General features: G+C 36.7%; 1 protein-coding gene across 1 annotated transcript in view; it reads right to left on the bottom strand.

Moving 5' to 3' along the window:
* Positions 1 to 8348, bottom strand: part of LOC104073548 (ras-specific guanine nucleotide-releasing factor RalGPS1-like) — a gene marked incomplete at its 3' end in the record, with an annotated part of 34798 nt that extends 26450 nt beyond the window's left edge. The window contains exon 1 of the mRNA XM_009573364.1: positions 8306 to 8348. Within this exon, the coding sequence (XP_009571659.1) occupies positions 8306 to 8348 (43 nt within the window). The remainder of the gene's footprint in view (positions 1 to 8305) is intronic.
* Positions 8349 to 22094: the final 13746 nt, after the last annotated feature.

Here is a 22094-nt window from a genome sequence, read left to right as displayed (position 1 = left end):
TGAGCAATTTGCGGGATCATAACAAGGACATTAAAAAGAGTGACAGCTGCCACAAACTGCTGATGACGGTGCAGGCAGGCTGCGTGGAGCTGACAGCAAGCACAACAGCCTCTGGCCACAATGAATAGAGTTCACCACTGCACTGTAGTGCCTTCTAGGTCTGCCACTATTTACTACATTAAGATTACTGCATGTTTTGGCTGAGGCTCCAGGCTGCATTTGCTAGAAGGCAATAGGAGCTGATAGTTAGGTTTTGATTATGTGATGATTTAAAAAAGCATAAAGAAAAGGGTTTTATTTATGAATTTCTTAATTGAAAAAATGGCATAGTTATTTGCCTAGGCCTGGATTTCTCAGTAAATACAGAAAGATGGTGATTATTGTAGTTGCCAAAAATGCTGATTGTTCTAATTTGTACTGCACTTTCCCAAAGCACTGGCTGACTAGACAAAATGTCATTTTTGGTTGGTAAAGAAGCATGTTATACACAGAAGTCGTGTGTGGCAAGACGTCAGCTATCTTCATCAACAAAAATATACCTATATCCAATGTTTGGTAGGCAGGTATTTTGCAGAGTTAGTCTCTGTGGTACAGTACTTTTACCTTTACAAATTATCTAAGAAAGAAAAAGGCAGGCTTAAGGCTGAAATGAATTCATGATACAGCGTAACATTTCTTGCGTGGTATCCAACTGCTTTTTATCAACACATGCCATTCAGTTTCACACATACCATTATGATTTGTAGTGGGCTTCTTTTACAGCCCTAGGACAGTTAGAAAGCAATCACAAACAAAGGGAAAAATACTGGCTGGGAAGAACATACAATATACAATCATCTTGAGAAAACTGAATCATCACTGAGATTGCCTAGGAAGTTGTAGTTTTCAACTCTGGAAAATTGAAAGATAAGTCTGCAACACAGTCTCGCAAAACTCATGAAAGCTACTATGAAAGCATAATGCAAGGCTCATCTATTTACTTCAGTAACTAATTGAATGCATTTAAACGAAGATGAGGAAAAGTAATGGTCTTGCCTTTTGTGAGGATACTTTAATCAGTTTTAGTATTTCAATTGTATGAATGCAGGGAAGGAGCACAGAGGCTCTGAGCGTGTGTGTAAAATTAATTTATTTTAGACTTCTAGCTATGCCCTCTGTTGATCAGGCCTTGGGTGCAGATCACAGGAAGGAATAAAGTCGTAATGCACAGTACTTCATCTCTTAGTGAAGTGGAATAGTTAGTCTGCTGAGGCAGAGTTATAACAATACACTTCGTCGTCTCCAGTGTGTCCTTGGCCACATGGGCACTCTGTGACTAAGACCTCCTGAAATAAGTGAGGGCAATCACCATATAAAGGGGGCTTGCTGCTATTTTGCCTCTTCATGGAGCCATGTGACAGCCAGACATACCCAAACTAGACAATACAAGAAAGAAAGTGCAGCTTCATCCATTCTTAACATAGGTTTTACTTTTTTTTTTATTAAAAAGATCCTATAACTGCATGCCCAATCTGCAGGAAATACAAAGTGCTTAAATTCGTAATCATGTAACTTTGAACACAGGTTTACAAGCAATTTATACAAAATTTACACAAACGCAAAGCCATTGCCAGTAGTGATAAATAATAATGAATTGGATGCAACCCAAATACTGTAATAGCACTTGAAGAAATCTTTTATATACCGTCTTCAATATTCTTACTTCTATTGATAAAATGAAGTGCAGATCAGATTCTGTTGAAAACCACAGTTTACATAGTGAACTTAGAGCAAAATATAGCTAAGTACTAGCAGGACTAAATCAATCTTTTCACATCTCAAAACTTAATGATTCTGTATGAATTAAAAAAAAAAAAACAACAAACAAAAAAACCTGTGCACAACGGTGTGTGTCACTTGCTATGATTCTACTAAGCACTCCAGATAGCATGAAAGCTTGGACCAATGGAGGCAGCTCAAAGCAGTAGTCTTTTACCTGATTTTTGCACATCATATAAAGACAACCGCTAGCTAAAGATGGCGACACATTAATCAATCATGACAAACATGGTCAAACTATATTTTGTAGCTACATATTATTTACCTGTTTCAAGACAACGCTCTATTAAAATCCACTGTTATCAGCTCCTTTCTCTGCATATCTTGAAATCTCATGGCTATTAAGTCAAACATTAGTTAGCAACAGATTATATTCATTCAAGAACAATTTTATTTAAAAACAAGCTAAGTAGAAATATTCTAATCTTCTGTTAGATCTGAAATAGAATCATTCTGAAACTACACTGTAAAAAGTTTCTATTGAGGCAAAATCCACTGGAAACAATAGCACATGGCAATTGTAATGCATAAGCCCTTGAGACAGCTTTGTAAACTGCAGCTTTTTCAACACTTCACCTTACCATTCAATTCACATATTCTTCTAATGGTTCAGTAACAGCACTGTCAGAGTATGCCTTCCGACACTTGCCACAATAAACTAAGATTTATACTTTTCAATTCCTATGAACTATGGAAAATGTCTTAAAACACCACAGAACACAAACATTAACTAAAATACTAGAATAGCTATGAATAGTGTCACAGAAGTCTGACTCAACATCCATATCCTCCCAAAATATCCCCCGAAACACCTTCCTCCAAATCACAGAAGAAATCAAAACCAAACTAAACGCTCTAAAAGCCCAAACACAGTACTGCAATCCCAGAAAGCTAACCTGATGTAAGTCCTGCTTTTATAGTTTTTTGGGTGCAAATTCAACTGGCAGAAGAAAAGTAGTAGATTAAAGAAACAAAAGACTATATTAACCCTCTACGTATGTGTTAGGGACTGGGTTAAGAAGTGTGCTCTATGTGTTTGCAAACCACCTTATGTACTAGGAGTTACTAAGTGATCTGTGGAAGATAATGTTTTACTATTAGCTAAATATTACACAAATATTAATTGTTTCAGATAAAAATCAGAACTTTCTGTGAGTGATAACTTTGCTCTTTCTGGACTAACCAGATATAATGATTTTTGAAAACATTCCCAGAATTCCCCAAATTAAAGTTCTATCCCAATAACACTTACTTTTTCTTCATACTATTATTAATTAACATACATAATTCCTTTTCTGATCTGAGTCTGCAAAGAAGGTGAGTGAAATTAAAACCCAGAAAAGAAGAATGATGAGATAAAATGTTTGTAAAAACGTATCTGTAAACTCTCTAAGACCTTTCTATAGTAGTACAATGGTATTTTTTTAGAGAAGAATTAGAATCTTAGAATTCCAACCTGGTGGCATTTTATGCATGCTTTGTGCTGGCACAAATAATCATAGGATAACTTAGGTCAGAAGGGATCTCCAGAGGTCAATCTAGTCCGGTCTCCTGCTCAAAGCAGGGCTACATCAAAGTTGGAAAACGTTGCTAAGAACCTTATCAGTTTAGGGATGGAAACACTCTGATCAACTTAATCCAGTGCTCCTTAACCATTCCAATAGTATTTTTTCTTTTTGTTTATATCCAGTTGTAATTTCCCATGTTACAACTTGTGACTATTGCCTCTTGTCCTTTTGCTCTGCACCTCCGAGAAGAATATAGCCTGTCTCCTTTATAAGCCACCCCTCTCTGACAACAAAACGTGTAGTAAAAATAATGAATTTGACCCACAGGGCTGGAGAACTCGCCTTCATTTTGCTACCAAATAAAATTAGGAGACTAACAAATGGGAAATTCTATTGCACAGAAGCAAATGCACTAGCACACTCTCATGCACAAAACAAAAATTTCTCGTCTGATTAATGGATGAAATCTAGAAACCGACACAGGTTCTTCTACAGCATTAAAATTACCAGCTTAAAAAACCGAGTAAGAACAGAAAAATTGCATGTTCTAAACAACAACATAAAATAGAAAATTAAATCAGCTTCACAAAACCTTTTCAAGAAGAAAAAGGTACATCAGCCTGAGAACTTTACACATGCTAACATTTCTGGCTTTTCAGCAAATCCGTTACCAGGTGAAGGTAAACAACCTACTGTCAAAATTCTCTGGCGTAAGTAAGAGCATTATTGGTACCTTCCTGATTTTTATTGTTGTTTTCCATTCCACCCATCGAACTCGGCTGATAACTTCCTCAGGAACGTATGACAAAATTTCAGTTCTGTAGGAGAACTGTGTTATAATCTGTAACAACAGCATAGTATTTCAGTGCATCTCATAGACATGTGCAGGATGGTCTCAGACACAAAATCTGCCTGTGAAGCTCTGCAGGGAGGATGGAACCTGACGCATTTTATCCTTTCCAAAAACAACCATAGCTTTTCAGGAACATCTTTTTACCATTTATGTAAGGGCTGAGTACAAAAGCATTGCAAGTTTATAGTTGCTACTCCAGTTCAGAAAATACACACAAAAGATGGTTTTAGTTCCTCTTAAGTTAGCAAGCAGCCCAAAATAAAATACCTGTTAGAGAAAAGATTTTTGTGTAAGTGTATTTGCTCAGACTGCAAGTTATTCTAGATTGTCCAAGTCTTGGGACACATATTCCCAGTACCTGATTGCCAAGAGGTCTCAGAGACTTGATATTCCTGTGCTATTTGCTCTCCCACCTCTACTGAAGCCAGCCTGAAGCTCCTAATATATAAATCCCAAATTCTTTCCTTGAAAGAGGTAATTCTCATTTCCAAAGCTTGAGAAGGAGGGTTAGTGAATGCAGTATCTTTTGAAAGCATGAATGACACACATATTAAATGTTTTTCGTAAGTTAGTATTCAGAAAATTCGCTGTAAGATGACACGCAGTAGAAAAAACAAGCATTACAGATGTCTGCCTGGTTAAGTGCTGCTATTTTTTGGCTCTGTAATTTAGTTAAAAAGACAAACAGCATAGTCTCCTAGTCTCAGATGTCATTCACAAAACTCTTACTGACCTCAGTTCCCTCATAAAGGGGAAACCCTTTATGAATGCAGGGAGAAAATGCTGTAGAAAACGCTGTATTCAAATGCTGTGAATGCTGTATTCAAATAGACTGAATAGAAATCACTGTATGTGATCCATTCAGGGATCATGCAGCTATTGCTACAGTGTGTCAAAAGCATTATCTGAGTCTGACTCTTCTTTAGGATTGCTCAAACATTTAGGGTCAGCTAGAAAGCAGACTTTAATACATTCCTAAACTATTCTATGAGCTGTGCAGGGAAGCTAGTGCTTCTTTGTTGCATAACAAAGAAAGGAACATGCTTTTGAGCAGGAAAATAACTTGTGTAGCATAAAAATCTACCATGTTTCCACATTAGATTTTCCATACTGTTTTTTGAGCATGTTTATAATTAATGACTCCCCCTCCGCCCCATGTTTTCTTGCCCTGCCTTGAAAAGAGCATTCTTAGAATCATAGAATCATTAAGGTTGGAAAAGACCTCCAAGATCATCGAGTCCAACCGTTAACCCAACACCACCATGCCCACTAAACCATGTCCCTAAGCGCCTCATCTACACGTCTTTTAAATACTTCCAGGGATGGCGACTCCACCACTTCCCTGGGCAGCCTGTTCCAAGGCCTTAGTTTCAGGAAAATAGTTAGCTGGCTTATTGTCACTCTTCTAGCTTTAGAACATTAAATTGTCTTGATTCCAGCTATTAAAACAACAGGAAATGCAACTATGCTAGTCAAGCGCAATTTTTTAAAAGGGAAGGAAAGCCACTACAAAGAAATGCATGGAGCACACCTAAGCAAGACACTCCTGAGAGAATTTCAGTATGCTCGCGTTAATTACTGATAATAATCAGATCTTTGGAAGTGTATTAAGTTTGTGCAGTGAAAACAAGCTATTTTCATGTAATCTCCTGGTAGTATGTACGCTTCAAACTTGCTCAGATAAAAAACCCCTAAACCCTGGAAACAAGATTTCCATCTGGGAAAATATAAATTCTTTCCTGCAATTAAAATGTTCTTACATGTTCTCTAGTAATGTCTCATTACTATCATGTAGAGCTATAAGTTACAGACCACCAGCAATAGTCTAGCAAATTGAAGGAAAGCCATGTGGCTTACTAAAGTTTTCTTCTTTACAGCTTATGAAAAAAAAGACAGACCTGGCAATTTTGTTAGTTTTTAATAAGTACTGAGTATCTGCATGAGCAAAATCTCATTCACATGTTGAGTATACCCCATACTTCAATATTACATAGTTTTATAGCTCAGATTCAGTCTTGCTGTGGAATTTTGCATATCTCAAGTGCTGTCTGGAAGATCTCCATTAATGTTTCTGCTCTGAGACTTAGGAATACTTTATGAAAATCCCCCTTGCTACATATCTTTTCTTCAGATCTCTGCCACCTTAACAAATAAGTGGCTCATGGGGTCACACTGGATTATGTCCAGGCTGCCAGTGCCTACCTAATTTCTTTAGTTTTTAGCCTATTCATTCATGCATTCTGGAAAATCCTTTCACTGCTTACGGAGCTAGGTGAAGAAATTATAGGAACTGTCATTGAAAAATGAAGAAACGGACATAGAGGCAGTGATAAGCAAGAACAAACTCAGTTCATTATGAACTGTTAATGCTTTGCTAGGAAATCATAAGGCCATGACTAAACTGTCTCTCAAGCCCCCACCAATCTGTGAATTTGGACTGTGAAAGAACTGTATCCCTGTCAGACCCGCTGACACGATAGGTAAGAGAGTGCTCCAGTGGCCACAGGTAATATGATAATCCCACCAAAACCAAAAAGGATGTTTAGTCCTTATAAATGAGTGGAATAGAGTTGGATTAACAACAGAACAATATATAAGCTAACCACAGTCACACTGGAGTGAAAACAAAGAAAAAGGATGCTTAGAAATCAGGTCAAGTTTTACAGTATAGTTTAACTTCCTTCACAGTCCTTTAAAAATTTTCTTCCCATATTAAAAATGCTCTCTCTTGAAGTAGTAATATATCTCACAGATATGCGTATAGTTTATAAAGGAGAGGTTCATATGACTCAGACCATCTTAACATTTTTAGCTTAAAAGCAACCTGGGGTATTTATTGCTTTCTCCCAAAAAGCACCTTCTAAAAACCATTCTGAACGTGTCTTCAATTCCATCTCTACACACTTCTACCTCTAGAAAGACAGAACTGTGTATCATTAGAAGTTATGTATGTTTTCAATAACTGTTTTATTTTTTCTATTTTCTAATAAAAATAGCCTCCATTTTTGTAATCTGTAGTAGTAGTTTGGGGTTCTGGACCTATGGATTAAGTATGCTGATATGCTTCTACTTCTCTCAACTATAATAATATCCCAAGCCAAAAGACGAGCGACGTTTAAAGGAAAAGGGAGTGCTTGAGTTTGCTTTCTCTGTATGCTTTGAGTACAGGTCTGTTAACTTACCTATAGCAGTATATTTTTGTCTCTGTGTCCACATGCTTGGAAACCGCAGAGAATTAGACTTTCACTTAAGAATATTAGCTGAAAAGGCCAGCATGTTTAGTTTTGTATTTATACATTATCGTGGACAATATTTTAAATCTAAGACATCACAGTTAATTCCCCAACAGATGGCCTGCTGATAACAGTAAGAGTTATTTCTGATAGTTGCTGGTGCTTGCTGCCACCTTTATGTTAAAAATCCTACAGCATTATTCTTTCCATTTATCACTCCCTATATGTTGCCTAGCTTCCACAGCCCTGTATTTCCTCACCTTTGCAGTAAGACTAGCAGTCTCTGCCAAGTAAGCCAGTGAATTGCATGTACATCTACTCCCTAAGTAACCTACTGAATGACCTGAGCTTGACTGTTAAAAAAATAACCTAGAAGAAACCATCTCTCCTTTGGGCACAAGATTTTCCCCAGTGTGGCCTGTACACAGCTTGTCCCTCTTCTGTATGCTCATTCCATTCTCTCACTCTCCTTTCTGGTTTCTTGGTTTGGATGTGACTGGTCTTTGCTGTTTATAAGAATGCCTGGATTAACAAAGCATATACAAAAGCAGAGGAAAACAAAAAAGACTTCATCTGTTTAGAAGACAATTTCCTATGGATTTGTCATGATCAGCAACACCTGTTCTTCCTTTGTCTTTTCTCATTCTTGTGAAAGTTACGGGTACACATACTGGTTTATTACATCTCATAGTAGATTTCACATCTCTCAGATTTCACATCTCCTATTAGATTTCACATGTCATACTAGAGAAACATAAACTAGATAAACATAAATAGCACCTTGGTCCTGCTTGTATCTGCTTTGTTTCCATATCCCAGACTGACTTACATTTTAGGGGGGAAAAAACAATGCCCCAAACCCCAATTCCTATTTTCAGCTCTTCTGAACTTACCTATTACAAGGGGTCCAACCATACTGGAAGCTGCTTCAGCCATCACCCAACACACAAGGGTTACTAACATTTACACACTGACAACATGGACCAGGCACCTTACACATCAGAATGAAGGAAAGAACCCCAATTTCCCCAGTACTGGAATGGATCTGTAGCAGTTCGATGCAGAGTAAAACCAGACTGAGTCACCAAGATTTCTCCATGACCTGAACATCCTACCTAGATTTAGATTCCATACGGCAGCTCTTCACTGTCCCCTCTTGCCAAGTGGCACATCAAAATGTAGTTAGAGTAAAGGCTGTAAAAATTCTATTTGCTCAGAGCCTCTATGCTGCAACATGTCTTATGGCAGTCTGGTTCAAGGCTACTTTCTACACTTTGAGCAAGTCTGCAGCTATTCTCATTGATATCAACGGTATAAACACCCTCTCTATCTGTATCAGTAGTCGTAAGCATTTCTTCAGGACAAACAGTGTATTTTCCGGGACAATATACAGATAAGGACCAACGAGACACATGAGCAACAAAAAAGATGAGGGGGGCATTAGCATAGGTCCTGTAAATTCCAAATAAAAGTGTAAGGAAATGGGCTTTTTGTGGGTAGTGGAGTGTGGGAAGAAAGAAACCAAACTAATGGATGTCAATAAAAAAATTAAACTGAGTGTAACATGCTGGAATGTAACAGAACATATTCTTTGTAAATACACATCAAGATACACCTTTTCAGCGGTGTTTCTCTCCCTCCCTCCATTTAAAAGCAAGAAGGATGATTAGTTTTTTATGGGTTTTTTTTAGTGTTACCAGCCTTCACCTGGGCAGTGGCATTTTGAACTCTTCTATATATATGATGTGATAATAGGAATAGATGAGAATCAGTTTATTTTGCTCAGAGGAATCACAAAATTATTCCCTTCAGCAAAAGACTTTAAGACCTGCTTCTCAAAGGAAAGGCTCAGGGTTGCCATATGCCAAAGAAAACATGCAGCACTAGCTTTTCAAACCTTGGCTTACATTTGTGCTACTGTGCACTGAAAAAAGCTCTCTAAGATGTGAAGCCATCAGGATATTTTCCAGAGGGTGAGCTCATGGGCAGCTGCTTCCACAGGCAAAACATTTTCCAGTGATACTGACTTTTCTCCATTGTTACTAGAACTAATTTTGCAGACGGATATTGTATACGGACAACACAGTATTCATTAGTTTATGGTATCATGGAAATAATAACTAAAGACTAAGAAAAGCATGGCCAAATAATCCAGAACTAAATTTATCAATGGAAATCACACTTTGTAAAGGGGACTGATTATTTTTAAATTGGCAAAAAGAACTATAATACCTAGCTCTTAAATTTTTATTGCAGAGCTCAAACAAAGCAGGAATATTACTGACAGTTTAAAGACAAGTGAAACTGAAGTACAACAAAAAAGTGACCTTGAAAGGTAGTAGTCAATGCCACCCAGATCGTGCATTTTGAGTGCTCCATCTACCAGATAACAACTTCCAAGGCTAAATTTTATTGAAAAAGTATTTATGGAGAACTCAGGATGCAAACCTAAGTCTGTGTATTTATGTCTTGATTCACAGTTAAGCTTCTCCTATTATTTCTTTACTCAATACTCAAGGCTTCTGAGAAAGAGAAAATAGCACTGAGGCAGATAGCAAATAAGCATACTTTGGGGTTGATGGGTACTAAAAACATGCTCTTAAGAAAAATAATCCCAAGCCTTCTGAAATCAGTGGTTATTCAGCTTCACCCAATTCTGATGAACCTCAGCTCAAGCATATGAGCTTTAAAATTTTCATGAACAGCTATGGTGTGTGATTTGTTCCTCATTAAGAAAGACTGACATAACATGCTATGAAAGACAAAATACTTTCAGTCCAGTACATCACATGTACAAAGTTATACCAATGAGAAAAGCTGGGATGGTATTACTTTAAACCGCAGTAGCAGAAACAAATGGAAATCTGTTTTTTAAGGCATTTGCCTGAAGTCAGAAAATCTGGGTTCAAATTTTCTGTTCTGTCGCAGATTTCCTTGACCTGGGCAAGTTTTGTTATCCTCTATTTTCCACGAGCTTAGTGAGAGAGATAGCATTTCCTGTCAGAAAGACCTCATGAAAATAAATATTATGACCGGGAAGACTTAACAAAAGTGTGGTTTAAATTCCTTATAGAAAATACGATGTGCAGCCTGTAGAAGTAGCAGCACCATTTATTCTTAACAATTCAAAATGGGGTTTATGACAATTTACAGGCACAAGGTGTAATCCAAAACTTACTCTTTTTTTTTTTTTTTAACTCTTTTTTTATAATGGATATAAAAACTATCCTGTGAAATAGTAGGGCTAACAAACCCAAAATTAAGTGGTTAAAGCAGGCCACTACTGTATACTTGACATACACTTTAGTACATAGTGCTCTGCTAAGAGTCTGTGCAATTCTGCAAATGCAAATAAGTTAGGAAACAGCTACTGTATGGTATTTTTGTTAGTCAGACATTCACTGCTTTGCAACAAAGAATAATTAGCTGATGGGGAAGTATTTCAGATTAGCCTGGGGACTTCAATTTGTTATTCTTACTTAACGTTTTGATCAAGTACTATAATAATCTTCTACATTTGTTTAGTAAATTGTACCGTTTCTGAGACAACCACAAACACATGCCATAAGAGGAGGAAAAAAAAGTTAAATGTTTGAATGAACAAATTCAGTTTCCTACTTATCATCATGTACGCCTTCTAAAGATATTCACAACCCAGAAGCCCCTGAATGCATATATGCTCGAGTGTAACATGGACGTCTGGGTATAGAGCATTCTTTTAGTACAGGAAGCAGTGTCTACAAGACACACAGTAACTGGCAAGCATAACAGAAGGGAACCTATGGAAGGTAATTATTTTCCCTTTTTTCTCCCCAGAAGTTGAATAATGACACTGGTTTGATAGGAAAAACAGAAGAGAAAAATATGTTTCCAATCTGTAGTCAGCTATATTTATGAAAGTCTTTTCCCACATAGTGAGGTTGTATCATACTAAATAAAGCAGAGGACAGAAAGAAAGCAACTTATCAATTAACTAAGTGGTAGAAAGTCCAAATCACTACAGTCAGCAGTCTGTAAAACCAAAGACACCATTCTTAGGAGACTAGCTCATAGTCAGAAAAGCCAACAGTTTTGTGGTATCATTGGTTTCAAGACGACTGGATATTTTCCATGGACTAAGGGCTGGAAAATTTTTCTACAAAACCAAATACATATACTAGTTAACCTTAGTAGGACTTGAAGTACTCTAAACAACTGAAGACAAATCTTTGCCACGGCAACAACATGCGATTTGTAATACATATTGCCGGCACAGTGGCCAAGTGAATGGGATCACTCATAGGAAAGTAAAGGTGGGACTACGACCAAGTTTATTACTTCTATCTGATGCTAGCTAGCCAGAACGTAGCATCCGTATCACACACACGCACAAATGCAGAACTATAATGAGGCCGAGTCAAAAAGGCGAAAAAACTTTCTCAATTAAAAAGATTTGTATAATTTTTTACTTATATAGTTCCAAATTTCAAAACAGCCATTCTTGCCATTCTCTGGCATCTTCCCTTGCATATCATCAGTCTAACGAGAGTGTGAATACTTACAATACCACAAAAGCTTTTTTCCAAAAACACAGTTAAAAGCAATGCCTGTAATGATGTTGCTAGTAAGTTACTAAGAGGGGAAGTAGCTAATACGATTGCTTTCTGGAACATTATTTCTTCAACACAAGGGTGAATTGAAACATACATATTCTGTATTGGCCAGTCTTCTTTTCTTGTTGTTTTGTGAACGTTTGTCTACATGAAAGGGAGAACAATTATGGCTTCAAACCACACGACTTCTGTCTTTCAAAGAGAATAATGAGAAGCATCTTAAAAACACATCAAGAAGAGAATTTTCCTTATACAAATCCTCATATAAGTAAAGGAAAAAGGAAAACTTTAAAAATAGATGCCTTCCTTAAATAAGTTACAAATATATTAATTAGAGCCTTAAATAATTATTTAAATTGCTTTAAAGCATTTTAATGATGGTTGCTACAATGAGAGTTGCCAGAAATAGCTTGACATAAAAATATGGACCACAACTATTTTCATGTTGAAACTGTAAACTATACAATTAATTAACTTTTCAGCTCTTGATAGGCTTGAGAACCTCTGCTTATTATTTACACTTTCAACAGGGAGGCAGACGCAGATTTGCATATGTATGTTTAAATCAGACTCTCAAAACTGTTCCCCGATGCAGCTTCATTGGAAAGGATTTAGAGGATAGCCTCTGTCTACATTTTCTTGTTGAAACAGCAAAGCTGCTTGGCAAAATCCACACTAATACTACAAACACTAAAACATGGATCCAAATAATGTATTATACTTTTAATGTATTCATGATAAAATGTCTCCAGAGAGACCTTAAACAATTATGAGATGGTCCTATGGACAGCCATCAACATGACTACAGCATTGGAAAACTTGTCATAGGAAGAAAGGTTAAAGGAATTGTGTTTGTTCAGCCTAGAGAAGTGAAGGTTCAGGAAGGGGATCTAACCAGCCTTCCAGTACCTAAAAGGCAGTTACAGAGATGATGGAAATATTCTCTTCAGAGTGATACACAGCAACAGGACAAGAGGCGATAGGAGAAATTCCGTCTGCGTATAAGCAAAAATTCTTCACTGTGCAAACAAATATTGGAATAGGTTCCCCAGAGGAAGAGTGAAACTTCCCTTGCTGGAAATATTCAAGATCTGGTTTGATAGGACCCTGGATAAACTAACCTATGGCCCTGCTTTCAACAGAAGGTTGGACCAGATGATCTCCAGGGGTCCCTTCCAGCCACGACTCTATTATTCTATGATAAACGTGATAAATGTGCTAGCCTATGCCTACACATCTATTATTGTAGGACAGTTTGGAGTACAGCAGTTATATGGACTAATTTGTTGTAGCAAGGCTATGCATGTACAAGCAGAAACCTGACACTGATTTTAACTGCGAATAAAGCAAGTACTTCAAGCAATCTCTTTTATCATGAGATATAAGCAAAATTGACCTTATAAAAGTGTACAGCTAGAGAGAGCACCTTATTTTGGCTCAAATCAACCTCAGCAACATCAACTAACAAATTAAAATTTGATATTGGTAGGATACACATTTGGATACACATTTAGATACGTTGTAAAGCTAATCCGGTGAATAAGCAAGAATGCGTTAATAACTATTTTAGTTAGAGATAATCAACACCAACATTGTACCTGAAACAGTGTTACATCTTATGCTAAGCAAAAAAGCGCAGTATGCATAGCATGCAAGCCTGCAGTATTTTTTGACTTGAAACAGCAATATTATCAACCAAAACCCCAAAGATGTTCTGTACCAGGCTGTTTTCTAGATTATATGTAATTTCTTAACTGAATCTAACTAATTTCTCACACCAATAATCATGCATATGCTTACTATGCATCAATTTCTCTCTTTTCTGGTTTCAGAACCAGAAAACAGTACTGGAGGGCCACATCACCACTCTGGGCTTGTCTATACCTGGAAAGCATAGACAAACTATTTTGGAACATTTACTCTGGAACAGATAGTCTATTACAGGCCCAGCATTCCTCAAGAATGATCACATCCAAATTGAGACATTCACTGGAATAACTACTTCAGTAAGTTTTCAGTGTAGACAGTATTCACCTGAATAAAACTTAGGGATCATTCAGGCAAATGTACTTCATGGGTTCAAAAACTGTGTCAATGTAACACCTATGCATAGCATAACTCTAATATATAACTCTACCTCCATTAATCAAACACAAACCCCCAAATAATTCAATAATTGGAGTGAACGTTCTGAAAATTATTTTACTTTATGGCAAACAAGAAGATGTAATTGCAAACAACAAATAGCATTATGTACAATTAGTTTAAAAAAAAAGTAAAAACAGTTGTAGTCTGTTACCTCTGCCAGAACACAATCTAAAATCAGTTTATATTTTAAAAAAGACAATAATTCCATAAAGTATTAGAAGATTCGTTCCAACCGACACTTACAGTAATGGCAAATACATTTTTTAAAAATGGATAACAATAGTAATGGAAACTACACTGTCATTATTATAGTATGTGCATGAGTACAAAAGCAGTTCCACTCACAAAAAATAGCTTCAACAATGGGATATAATGAGCAACTACATTATTCCTAAACAAGACCCTTGAAAGGCATGAGCATCTTTAAAATCAAGCATTCATTCAAAAAAAATCAAAACAAAATTCCAGCACTGATACAACTTTTAATTCCACCCTCTGCCAAAAGCATCTCCTATACTGCTCTGTTTCTTTTGGCTCCTTCTATACCTAAAAAAAGAAATAATGATCACCAGCTCCAGAAAAAGAGAAAGGCTTCAGATCACACTGCCTTCTCAGAAGCTGCAACACCTATTTAAGATTTAGCTGCTAGCTTGAATACATCAACTGTTTAGACATCCCTGATCTGACCTACAAGGAGGAAAGTAACTCTTTGACTTTTAAGAAACCAACATTACAAATTTAACTTTATTTTTAAGGTAGATTGTAACAAGCAGTTTGCAGGAAATGTTGCTTAGTGTGCCTTCTTATAAAATGCAATGTTACTACATGCACAGAGGCGGCAACCAAACAGAATACGGTTCATTTTTGAAAAGGTTTTAAAGAGAAGTTTTTTACATCTACTTGGCAGCGGTGAGGCCACATCTGGAATACTGCAGTACAGTCCTGCTGCACCTCTCTCTGTACAGGACAGACGTTAAACTGGAGAGAGGCCAGCACAGGACCACTAAAATGGTCTGGGAGCAGGAGCACTTGACAGATGAGGACAGGCCTAAAGAACTGGGCTTGTGTAGCCTGGAGAAGAGACAGGGCCAGAGGCGCAGAACATAACTGTGGTTATTTCCCTAACACAAAGGAGCGTGTGGGGGAGTTGTAGAAAACAGAGACAGATTTTTCTCAGAGATGCACTGTGACAGGACAAGAAGCAACTGACACAAACTGCAGCAATGGAAATTCCAACTAGAATAGGGCAAAGAAAAAAAAAACAACAAAAAATAACCACCCCCAAAAAATCACTTTAAGAGGGGTCAAGCACTACACCATTGACCAGAAAGGCAGTGAATCCCCATCTCTGGAGGTTTACAAAACTCAGCTGGACAAGGTCTTGAATAACCTAATCTAGTTCTTAAGTTAGCCCTTCATCGAGTACGAGGTTGAACCAGATGACCTCCAGAGGCCTCATTTTCTATGTGATTTTTTCCTATCCCCTGTAACTTGCTGATGTGGCTATGGAACTGGCCTGTGTGCTGTACTATATGCATGCTGACAGAAACCTAGATAGAGAATACCAATTGTGACAGATATTTTAGTGGATTATGCCCTTACTAAATACTATACTTTTTACAGTAATATGAAGGTGAAAAATGCTATTTATAAAATGTGTATTTAGGTAAAACATAAGTATGCTGGGGAATCATTTCAGCATATGCAAACAAGATAGATGCACAGTACAAGAACATATTCTTTCTTAACACAGTGAAATTTTACTTTTGATGTGTGCATCAAAAAGGAATCAAAATTATTTTCACAAAATTTACAGGAACAGCACTAAAAAGAATCTAAGTAGGAAATTAAATACTAATCTACCCCTTTCGCTCTAGACGACTAGGCTAGTCAAAATCCAATCCCACACTAAACTTCCCTCTCAGTTTTCGGAGTCAAAGGGTAAGAAATGTGCATCTTGTAATAAAGTGCATGTGTTTTGTTACAGAAAAGCTGTAATCAGTATCAATGAAAACCAAAATTCAACAGAGACTTACACAAACAAAAAAGATGCAGCAAATCAATAATAATACATTTTACCAAGACAGCTTCTTCGAGCTACTCACTTGGGTGGTTCATCAAATTGTTTCTGGTCTTACTATGGCCACACAAAGTGTATCATGTATCTAGTTCCTGAGTTAGAACTGTCCCATTAATGAGAGCTCTAAGAAATGAGGAAATACTCATACAGCCACCTGATACTTAAGCCTGAAGCCCACATCTGTTTCATACAGTACAAGAGCAGCTGTTTTCTTGTCTCTTATTACCTTTATAATTAAGTATTTTTAATAAGTAAATCAGTCTTTAGAAAACTCTATTAACAAAAGATTCACAGTTAAAACACAAAAATCCTTTCCAGGCCATATAATAGCTTGCATCCTTTCTACTAAGCATTTTTGCTTGTTCATTCTACTCTAACAACCTGCATACATTTGTACATTCTGGAATGCAGATTTTTAACTATTTTGAGATGTTCAAAAGTATCTTATACTAGATGCTATACTGCAGTGTTATGGTATGTTAAAAGTGAAAGATTATGATAAATAAACAGAAGAAGGGAAAATAACTATAAGGCAGGTTACTGAAGATTCACTGGATGTATAAAACAGAAAAAATTTACTTTTCTCTGAGAAGGCTGGTAAAATTGAACCTGCGAGCACTCTAGTTCTTGGATCAGTTTAGAAAGAAGCGTTTTTTCCCTGGTCCAAGTGTGTGACAACAGCCTGTTCCTTATTATAGCTCTATCCACAAATGTGATTGTATAATGCTTACGTTTTTCTTTCTCAGTCATATCTCTTTTGTGTCTTGAGTCATAAGAACAAAGATTAAGAACAAAGCCAAAGCACAACATAATAACATGTGTCTCAAACTCTTCAATTCTTTTAAATATTAACAACCATTAAATAAGAAAGAGTAAGCTTGGAGTTAATTAATTATTTTTCACCAAATAATAAATTAGTAAAAAATGTGGTTTTCGTCTCCCCCGACTATTTGTGAATTGTGTTTAATTCACTGAGTAGTTTTGGATGGAAGTTTTTCTTTTCCTGAGCTTCATTTGCTAATCAGAAGAATAATTTTAATTTGTTCCTTTAATAAAAAGCTCAACACTGAAGTATTTACCTCAGGCAGAGCACTCTGCTAACTTAAATCATTAAATTGCACTTCATTTTTCATATTTAACATTGTTCTACACAGTTGAATTTTTTTCTAGAAATAAAGGAAAAGAAATAGTCTTTCTGCGAAGGAAGATACATCACTAATAAAAGCACCAATGCTTTTAATTGCAGTGGTATTACTTCTGTGAGCGTTACAGATATAGACGAGCCTTTTCAAACTTCATTAACCTTCCCATGGCTTCTCAGGTCTACCATGGCAGTGTTTATTTGTATAGAGTCCTGTTCCAAAGAGACTTTAAACTAAACTAATGGGTAACATCAGTCCTGTTAGGAATACAAAGAATGTAATAGTGACTCAATATGACAAGCATTTTCTACAAATGCTTGGCAGAGGCAGCTGGAAATACTAGTGCTCCTACAGTGGCATTTCAGCATGGTTAAAAATTCACAAGTTTTAAAGGAAAAGAAAGTAGTAAAATTTCAGTGAACTGACTCTTCAGTTTGACAGCTGATTTAAAGCGCTTCAGAGAAAAAAAAAAAATCCTAAAAGACATTCTTTCTTACCTTTTTATATATCAAATCCTCAACTGAGCAGCCTACCATCATGTTGCATCTCATGCAAACAAAGACTGTCACTGATCTATATAAAGTTTTGCTCTTCTTCATTCAAGCACACTGGTGACCTCAAAAGAAAATCTTTTAGAAGCAGGGCTGCTAATCCAAAAGGCCACTCAAGAGTGTCTGTAAACATCTGAGACTTCTCAGAAAGTCACTGTCACTTGGAACACCAAAGAAACCTGTTTAAATCAACTCACTTACTTTCAGCCATTCCTCTCGTCTATGTTTAATGAAAGAAATAAAATATTATCATTGCTTCGTACTTAGCCATCCCAGAACTAAAAGAAGAAAACAATCCCATGGTATTCCCTGAATAACCTCACCCTAATGGATCACCGGAATTAATCATTCCACCTTTGTCACTGTAGCAATGAAGCCTAACATAAGAAAACAGACAAGTAAGTGCAGCATAAACCAAGCAACTTTCAAAATAAGATACCAGTGTGTGAAAGAAAAAGTTACCAGTAATTCAGCTTGAATTATGTTCAGGTATTTATGCCCAAAACCACCTCTGGCTGTTGCCAATCATTCTCTTATCCACTGAAACAGTCTAAAAAATTCTGAAGCTGTCTGGAGCTTCCTAGCAAAGCCTTCCCTCTGAACAAATCAGATTTTCTCAAGGGTACCGCTAATTTCCCCCTCACCACCCCTCCCCCAAAACCCAACTATTTCCTAATGTTTTTCCCATGAATCAGGAAAAATATATTAGGGAAGATTAAATATTGTAATAGTGATTCATTTCAACATTTTAAAACATATGTTATCCAGTGGCAGAAAGCAGAGAATGTTTCAAAAAAGAATATAGGAAAAAGGCAAAGGTACAATAGTTGTTTTCCAGATGCAGCTTCCTGTCAGCAGTGAGCTGTGGTTTAGGGACTTCCTGAGATAGATCCTGTATAAACACTTTTGTGTTTAAGTCTGGGTGGTATTTTTTTCTTCACAACATTTCTTCTCTGAATTTCTGTTCACTTTTTCTTTTTCCTCCTGTTCCTCCACACACTTTTTTAAAAAAAATTTTTCGTTTCAAAAGATCTTGTGGCAAATTAATTCAGCAACTGAACAGCACGCTGCCTGAAAAACTAATCAGTCTGATTTCTCAAAGTTTGCCTTTTTAAGATTGGCACATTCTTACCTATTTTGTTTACCTTGAGCTTCTGATCACTGACTCAAAGTTAACTTCTATGACCAACTGTTTTACAGTATTTCCACTAGTTCTCAAAGCCAAGTCTAACATTAGACCACTCCTTGCTGATTGAATTACTCTGGTGAAGACAACTGACAGCTTTCGCAGCCAGAAATAACTGGCTGTTAGTATCCTACTATTAGTAGGATCTGTTATTCTCCAGTCATGGATTTAAATATAAGCTGATCTCTGAGATTCTCAGTATGGAAAGCAAATGAAACAACTATGAAGTGTTTTGAAAATCACATAATTCAGCCTAAAGCTGTTAACAAAAGCAATGAACTCCACTTCATAGTATTACAAGTCCAAAGAAAAGGCATTCCCATTTGGTCCAAGCAGAATGCCCACACGAAGGCTAATCCCATTTTTCTCTTGAATCCTTCCCAAAGGGCAAACACCTAGCGTTATCCAAACAATTCACATCTCCTACAAACACTTGGCATATCCAAATAAAAGCTCCCTGTCACCTATCAAGTTGGCACAAGTTTATTTTTCCCAATAGACAAAACTGCAACAGATTGAAGAAATAAGGCAGCTTTGTTATACACAATTTGGAATGACCCATATACAAAAGTTTCCAGGAACAGGCTATTTAGACAGCTTTAAAAAGACAAAAAAGCACTCAGCACTTAATCAGGAGGTTGATCTGTGTAACAGTATGTTTCTTATTCAGAAAAGAGGATGATCAAAGAAATAGGGTTTGGCTATTTTTGATCTTTCAAATGTTTTTATTTTATTTATAATCACGTAATTTTTACACAATTATCTGTAAGAGAACATTAATGACTAAAAAACACACCACAAGAGAAGTCTCTATCTAGTCTCCTTCATTGGGTAAATTTTTACGCGTTTAACTGTACTTATTTAAGTGCCCTTAAAATCAATGGAGCTTAAGTATACGTTAAAGAGCTTAAAAGTGGTTATGGACGCTTTATAAATATGGGCCTAAATAAAGAACTTTATCCTTGGAAAATCTTGGATTTCCAAGAACCTTGGTGCTCCGGGGCATAACAGCAAGTTGGAAACCTGCATTTTTCTACAAAAGCAAATCTGAAAATGTTCATTTTTAAATGAAAATTAAATACTCAAGTAGTAATCTAGGTAGGGAACCACCTTCCTAGCTCTGTAAGTAGTTAGGAATCTGAGAAATTGATCGGCACAGGATAGCCACCTCAATATCTTGGCAAACACTCATGGCAACCTGCTCCCTTCACTCTTCCTGCTCCCCGCTTCCCTCCCTGGAGAAGCTCTGTGTATCTGTAGGCTGCACAGGCACCTTGGAAATGAAGGAGTGTGAATCATATGCAACTTGGAAGAAAATTTAATGGTCCTGTTGCTAAATCTGTCAAAAATGCATAGAATTATCACATTCTGGTTCAATTAAACCAGCTTCTTCAGTATAAAACTAGTGCATTAGAAAAGCTTTGGACTGCTTTAATCCCAAGTATCCAGACTACGCTACTTAATAGCACTGAAATGACCACTTCAGTCCCTGGTTTTGTGTCCTCTCTCTTTAGATATAGAAAGTTAGAAAATAACGATAACATAACAACAGTAACTAGTAAAAGGCGCTAATATTCCCTGCAGGAATCCCAGGCCATACAGTAAAGGTACAAGAAACTTAAAAAGCCTAAGGCATACTGAATTACTAGTATAATATATTTAGACGTGTTTTTTTCTGACATAGTAGACAATCACTTTTATGATGGAAATAATTTATTATTAGAATAGCCACTACTTGTCCATGTTTTAACTTGAACAGAAATAGAGTTTGTTTTAATCCTATATCTTTAAACCTCTTTATTTGCCCTTCGATTAATCTAAGTGTTGTCATATTGGTTTCCTCCGTTTCTTCAAAACCCAAAGATCTCTAAAACTCCTTGAAAAACTATGAACAAATACATTATTTCAATATGGTATAGCTTTCTAAAGATAGCTATGATATACAATAACAGTGAAATAACAGTTTGGTTTGCTCAACTGTGACAAAAAGTAGGTAAAAAAATGAACGTTTTTATATTGTGAAATTTCACTTTTAATTTTGATAATTTCTTTGCAAGATTCCCAGCAAGTTATAAATACATTTTAAAGACAAATTTTACATTAATTCAAAAAATCTTTTTTAAAACCAGAGGTGATAGCTAATAACCAAAAGTATTCTACGCACATAAAGTTCTGTAACAGCAAATTTTTAGAAAGGTTCTAGGGAAATAGTAAGAATTCACAGCAATCAAATGAGAAACATGCTTTAGATTACTAACAGGAGTAGCAAGCAAATGTTAAAAAATGCGCTGGTGTTCAGTCAAATGATGGATTCTCAATCTGCATTAGATTATTTTAAGAGCTTGCTTAAAATTGGACAATTTTATTTTCCTTTATTTCTGGGAACATGCTGTTTCCTGATAGAAATGACCTAGGAAGTGGTAAAAATGGAAAACATCAGCGCTACTCTGAATAAAGCTGCCTTGCTTTATTTCTCTCTTTTAACATTAAAGAGGACCAGTCAGTAAAAACTAGTAGAGACTACTTTAGTGTCTATGATGAAAAACATTCCATCTCTCTACATCAGCAAGCACGTTGTGAAAAGATGATTAAGCAGGAAGTAGCCCTCCCCCCCGACATTTTGGGGACGAATCCTATGCAGTTACACATTCTAGCACCTCATTCGATCTAAAAAGCCAAACCCACATTCCCCAAACGTAGGTTCCAGAATTTCTTCCCAAGTCTAAAGATTAACGTTTCTACACGTAACAGGTAAATAGCTTTCACTTTGGATCATCACCAGCTACTGAGCCAACAGCAGCGCAACTGTTCAGCCGGATCCAGCTTTTACACGTTTGTCGCACCGCGAACAAGAGCTGACGACTGACGAGGAAGACGTTTCAGTCAGAGAAACCACGGCTCAGAACTGCACCTCCACACACGAAACGGGTCCCGGAGCGCCAGCGGCGCAGCCCGGCTCCCCTCCGAGCGGCGCGCCCGCCCC

Source organism: Fulmarus glacialis, unplaced genomic scaffold (assembly GCF_000690835.1).
Source record: "Fulmarus glacialis isolate BGI_N327 unplaced genomic scaffold, ASM69083v1 scaffold9782, whole genome shotgun sequence".
Classification (NCBI taxonomy): domain Eukaryota; kingdom Metazoa; phylum Chordata; class Aves; order Procellariiformes; family Procellariidae; genus Fulmarus; species Fulmarus glacialis.
Note: the sequence above shows the minus strand (reverse complement) of the source record. Positions and strands in the feature narration are given on the sequence as shown.